The 6,873-nt window shown below is 31.1% G+C and overlaps 1 protein-coding gene across 2 annotated transcripts in view; it reads right to left on the reverse strand.

Moving 5' to 3' along the window:
- LOC106457976 (microtubule-associated protein 2-like) overlaps positions 1 to 6,873 on the reverse strand; it is an 84,822-nt gene that overhangs the window by 9,403 nt on the left and 68,546 nt on the right. For both annotated transcript variants that reach the window (XM_022384082.1, XM_022384081.1), the window contains exons 3-4: positions 5,133 to 5,223; positions 2,680 to 2,798 (exon numbers count right to left, since the gene is read on the reverse strand). In XM_022384082.1, the coding sequence (XP_022239790.1) occupies positions 2,680 to 2,798; positions 5,133 to 5,223 (210 nt within the window). The remainder of the gene's footprint in view (positions 1 to 2,679; positions 2,799 to 5,132; positions 5,224 to 6,873) is intronic.

Below are 6,873 nucleotides of genomic sequence, written 5' to 3' on the forward strand. Positions count from 1 at the left end.
CATACTAAAGCTTCTATTAGAGTGATAGTACACTAGTTTAATAAGGAGAATGAGTCTAGCGTACCCCATACTAAAGCATCTCTCAGATTGATAGTACACTGGTTTAAAAAGGAGAATAAGTCTAGTTTCGCCCATACTAAAGCATCTATTAAATTGATAGTACACTGGCTTAACAACGAGAATGAGTCTAGCGTCGCCCATACTAAAGCATCTAATATATTGATAGCACATTGGTTTAAAAAGGAGAATAAGTCTAGTTTTGCCCATACTAAAGCATCTATTAGAGTGATAGTACATTGGTTTAACAAGGAGAATGAGTCTAGCTTTGCCCATACTAAAGCTTCTATCAGATTGATAGTACACTGGTTTAAGGAGAATGAGTCTTTCTTCACCCATACTAAAGTATCTATTAGATTGATAGTACACTGGCTTAAAAACGAGAATAAATCTAGCGTAGCCCATACTAAAGCATCTATTAAAGTCATAGTACACTGGGTTAAGGAGAATGAGTCAAGCTTAGGCCATATTAAGACATCTACTATATTGATAGTAGATTGGTGTAACAAAAAGTATGAGTCTATTCTCGCCCATACTAAAGCATCTATCAGAGTGATAGTACACTGACTTAACAAGGAGAATGAGTCTATCTTAACCCATACTAAAGTATATACCAGATTGATAGTACATTGGTTTAACAAGGAGAATGAGTCTAGTTTCGCCTATATTATAGCATCTATTAGATTGATAGCACATTGGTTCCAAAGGAGAATAAGTCTAGTTTTGCCCATACTAAAGCATCTATTAGATTGATAGTAGCTAGACTCATTCTCCTTGTTAAACCAGTGTAGTATCAATCTAATAGATGCTTTAGTATGAGCGAAACTAGACTCATTCTCCTTGTTAACCAATGTACTATCAATCTAGTAGATACTTTAATATGAGTGAAGATAGACTCATTCTCCTTGTTAAACCAATGTACTATCACTCTAATAGATGCTTTAGTATGGGCGAAGATAGACTCATTCTCCTTGTTAAGTCAGTGTACTATCATTCTGATAGGTGCTTTGGTATATGCTAAGCTTGACTCATTCTCCTTAAACCAGTGTACTATCAATCTAATAGATGCTATAGTATGGGCGAAACTAGACTTATTCTCCTTGTTAAACCAGTTTTATTCTACTTGCTAAACCAGTGTACTATCAAGCTGATAGATGCTTTAGTATGAGCGAAACTAGACTTATTCTCGTTTTTAAGCCAGTGTACTATCAATCTAATAGATACTTTAGTATGGGTGAAGATAGACTCATTCTCCTTAAACCTGTGTACTATCAATCTAATAGAAGCTTTAGTATGGGCAAAGCTAGACTCATTCTCCTTGTCAAACCAATGTACTATCACTCTAATAGATGCTTTAGTATGGGCAAAACCAGACTTATTCTCCTTTTTAAACCAATGTGCTATCAATCTAATAGATGCTTTAGTGTGGGCGAAACTAGACTTATTCTCCTTTTTAAACCAAATTGCTATCAATCTAGTAGATGCTATAGTATGGGCGAAGCTAGACTTATTCTCCTTTTTAGACCAATGTGCTATCATTATAATAGATGCTTTAGTATGGGCAAATCTAGTTTCGCCCATACTATATCATCTTTTAGTTTGATAGTACACTGGTTTAAGAAGGAGAATGAGTGTAGCTTCGCCCTTACTAAAGCTTCTACTAAATTGATAGTACACTGGTTTAACAAGGAGAATGAGTCGAGCCTCGTTCATACTAAAAACACGTTGGAGTGAATATTACAGATGATTTTGAGAAGTTGTATCCATTAAGAGTACTTCATATCAGAGAGTTAGATTTTATTAAAATCCATGTAACACACTTGTAAGCTATGTGTATGAAGTTCTTACGACGTTCGGCCTGAATGGCATTATATTACGGGTTTTTAACAACTAGGTATAGAAACTATGGAAAAGAATGACAAGAAGGTGAAATCACGATAGTATTTATAAATTAGTTGTACAAGTTTTTTTTCTTTTCTGAATAGTGTAAATAATTACGTTATTTGTGCTGCGTATACTTGTATACTTTCTCAGATAATTATCATGCCTTGAATTTGTACGTATGATTGGGATCGTTTATGCTTTTACGATGATTAGCAATCAATAATAGTTTCGCACGTTATCGAATGGATGAGAAATGAAGCAAATATCGACCTTCAAAGCTTTCCATGTTCAGTGGGTATTTAGGGTTTTATTGAAGTATATACATTCCATGTTTTCCGTTGTTCCATTTTTATGTCTTGTTATTTATGGCATATTTTCTATAGGACTCACTGAAAACTATTTTTGTTTTTAACAGACACTTACATACGTATGGATGAAATATAAAATAATGTTTTATATAATCAGATGAGATTCTAGAACAATACAAAGCACATGTTACGATACAAAATAAGTCTATGTATTTGAATATTAAGCAAAAATAGGCACAATAACTGCTACGAAAGAAGTTCGACAGTAAAGTTGCACTATATATATATTTATCAACTTTTATGTTATCAAACGATCACAGACAAATCTGTAAAAAAAAAGTACTTAAAAATTCAAGCTTATTCATTCATAAACTATACTAATATGTGCAAGAAAGAACTAAATTATTTCCACACCTTAATCTCAATCTACCTTTTTCTCTCCTCCAGTAGGCTTGTATTTAATATTAGTAAAAGAATCGATTTTAGATTTCACATTCTTCAGATTAGGCTTAGGCGTTTGACCAACCGGAGCCTTAATAGGGGGCAACCCTGAAAATATTATTATTCTTACATTATAAAAGCAGTATTTAAAATAATCCATATTTTCAAAATATAATAAACTGCGTGATGATTGGTGAAACCTTTATTTCGAATTTAAAATAACCACACATTTTAAATTGATACATAAAGGTAATTAAAGTGACTGAACTATTTACAGCCTTACTGTGATGTTACAAAAATATTACAATTTGAAAAAGTACAATGATTACGATACGACTGAAAATATTGTTTATAGCGAGACGTTTTGTCCGTTTGTTTAGAACTTCTATACTCTTGTAGCACATCCACAGCCTCAAGCTGCAGACTACGATTTTGTTGCAAGAGACGCGAACCGCGAACCCTCAATAGTAAGGGTTCCCAACTGATGATTCAAAGCATTGTAACCATTATAGGTTTTTAATAATGCATTAATGTATGACATTGCAAATGTCTATCAGTTGATTATACTTTAATTTCATATTTTAGTTTCAATCTACAGTTGACTTGTTTTTGATCAGAAGTGATTAATTCAAATGTTTTTGGGTATTTGTATAGCAAATGCGTAGTAATACATACGTACCCAATTATTCCACTTATTAAAAATTTAAAACAACTAATGGGCACAAAGTTATCTAGCAGTTAATTCCACCCAAAACACCCAGTTAGGCTGCATTTATGTCTTGTGTGCTAGCTTACTTTTATCACTATTTCAATTGTTATTATTACTTAAAGCAATTCCTCTGTTTAAAGAAAGAGACGTGGTTGACATTATACCACTGTCTAAAGAGACTGCAGTAATAGTGACGTTACAAATATTATCAATACCAATCAGCTTCCAGTTAAATATTGACAGAATGTAATAAACTCAATGGCATGTTTTATAATACCGAATTAATTAAATAATTAATCTGAATTCAATATTTTTTATAGACAAACATAATTCTAGTGAGAATTTTAAACAAACTGTGATGGACATTCACAAAATGGGTTATCACGTATACTAGGAATCTCATTTTCTATAAAAATTGATGGGATGGCAAAGGGATCAAGATTGGCAACATGACTTAACAATTTGTTCCTTTACCATAATCAGAAATAATGGTTGGATAATCGTTCATTGAGCTTTAAGCCTATGGACTATCGAAGGTTCATGACACTTTTGTCTTCTTTGGTGATCTTTAACGTGTAAGTTATTTTTGACAAGATCTTAATAATGAATACAAAACATAAGGTTTAAGGTTTACTGTGGAAATAAAAAGAAACACCTTTTCTTTTTTTTTGCTACACTAGCAAATAACAACAACGGTAGTTTTGAATGCGAAGTTTATCATGAGAAAACATTTACAGGCTTATATTTTGACCTTAACAGTTCGATGACAGGTTTATTTAAAGTAAATTTGGTTAAAATACTAATCAAACATGCTTATAAAATAGCTAGAAGCGTATGAATGTATTCATAAGACATTAAACAAAGTAAAAATATTTCCTGTTAATATAATAGATGCGATTATATATAGGTCTATCTGGATAAGGCTGACGATCTTTAACAAATCAAATTCCACATTCCAAAACAAACAACATATACAATATTACGTTATACATGTAAACATATATTAAATGTAAAAAGTCAGCTATGTAAGCTCTTTTGTGGAACCTATCCACAAGTTGATCTAACAGCAAATTTAAAACTCGAGAAAATAGAATTAATAAGAATTTCATACACCTAAGGTAACATACGAATTTAAAGGAACATACAAATTTAGTGACGTAATGTGTGCTTGGTGAGTGTGATGTAGTCGTACGCCACAGAATGTTTAAAATTCTCGCTAGAGGTCGCGATGAGAAGAGCTTAGTAAAAATCAGACGTTATTCATTAATAAATTGAAACCAGAATTGAAAACGAGATGGCTTAAACAACAAAATTACTAACAATTATGTAATTCATCTGAAACTTTGGCGAGTTATTTATGACACACTCCTTCGTTTACTCATGGAGCCAACCAGTTGATCCATCATGTCTTCCTAAAATTATTACGGGGAAATACGTTAGCTAATCAGACTCATCTTTGATCCACTGCTTCTTGGCTACAGTTATTATACGGAAAAGAATTGCCCGTAACTTTCTATACATCTAAAGTTCAATCAATTACTAATTGTGGCCTTCGAGCAGGATAATAATTACACTGTATTTTCAGTTTGCTTTGTTTTTTGTCTTTTATTGTTTAATACATATAATACTTATTTATTATACGCTCAGTTATACGAACCATAGGAAAAAATACTTAATAACATCTACAGAAACTTCAGACAATGAATAAAATTATCTAAATTATTCTCACTTACGAGCCGGAACCTTATTTGGAGAAAGAATGCCGTTTTTTATAGGCATCCTCTCTGGTGAATGATTTGGTATCTTGATTGGCGACGTCGATGTCTGGAAAATTAAAATATAATTCACTTCCTAAGTTTATTTACATTACATTAATCGACTGTGATCTTTTCTGTCATTTAAATTATTCTGGAAACCTTTTACTAATATTTTTAAACACAAAACGCTTGGTGAGATAATGTTTCAAGTTGGAAAATATGAACGTCAGGCGTTAAACCTTGTCACCAACTGAAACCAGGCAATGTTTGAGCACACTACTTAGAAAGACTTTCCAAAAATTCCTTTCTTTTTCTTATTATAATCTAATTACATTCGTCATTTTGTTTTCTTAATAACATTATAAATCTTTTTTTTTTGTTACAACAAATTACAGCTTTCCTTGAATAAAAAATATAAATTATCAAATGTTCTAAGAAGCACGTTACGGACAGTATTGTGACGAACCATAAACGGCATATGATTAACGAAGTTAAGAGATTATATAAACGACTTGAAAAATGCCATAATTCACAAGGAGCGTATAATTAACAAACTACAAAAATATTACAAAACTTGAAAAACGGAAAGGAGCACGCAATTAAATATATGATCATATTCCATAAGTATAATATAAAAACAAAATTATCAACATTTAATCACAAGTGTCCAATACCATAAGGACAGAGAAATAAACAACAAATAATAATCAAAAACAATAATAAGAATAAAGTATATAAAAAATATGAAAAACTTAAAAGATAATTATAAAAAAATATCTAATTTATTAGCAATAAAATAAACAACAACAACAAAAAAACAACAACAACGACATCTAAGAAATTTACCCAAATTACAAGGAACAATTAACATATGTATCCAAATCACATGGAGAATATAATTTTAATTTCGTCGTAATAAAAGATTACTCACAAACCTTTTTATACATAAATAAATCAGAAATGTTTTTCACGCCGAGTAAATAACACAGATTAAATTCAAACGTATTCAAACAAACTGTTTTAACCACCTTTTTTTCAGAAGCTAGAAATACTTATCTTTCCTCTAACTTGTTTAAAATAGTTAGCGTTGGTTAAATGTTTCTGAAGTAACTTTAACGTGCCGAATTTAATGAAAGTTGCGGTTTTTTTTAAAGGTTTAACATATAAAGCGAACTATTAGACACGTAAATTGTAACATCGATTAAACAGGCCATGAAAATAAATAAAAACCTTGAAGATACATTTACGTTTCTATAAGCGAGTGTAATATTACTAGGTAAACTTTATATTCTGTATTTTTAACTTTAAGGTAAGAAATCAATATACATACATATATGTACGCACACATTATATCTTATCCGTTTATTTCACTGTGATAATAGTTATCAAATATATAAAAACTTCTGATACTACTGTGAATGTATAAATATTTTACATGAACTGATTACACAAGCCTGCAATGGTTTTATTGTCTTGAAATGTTTACATGTTCTACGGTAATTCCTGTACGTCAAATCCGAAAATGATATCCATGTTTCTCCATCACGTACAAATTTTTCACAAAACGTCATAAAGCAATACATAAAAGAAAGACCACAGCACGCAGTTTTGAGACGAAAAGATGTAGATTTCACAAAAAAAATCAGGAAGAATGAGGATGCATATTCGTTCGACATCAATGTTCTTCCCTTTTCTTCAATCTGTTTGTATTTTTGTT

This window comes from Limulus polyphemus, unplaced genomic scaffold (genome assembly GCF_000517525.1).
Source record: "Limulus polyphemus unplaced genomic scaffold, Limulus_polyphemus-2.1.2 Scaffold400, whole genome shotgun sequence".
Taxonomy (NCBI): domain Eukaryota; kingdom Metazoa; phylum Arthropoda; class Merostomata; order Xiphosura; family Limulidae; genus Limulus; species Limulus polyphemus.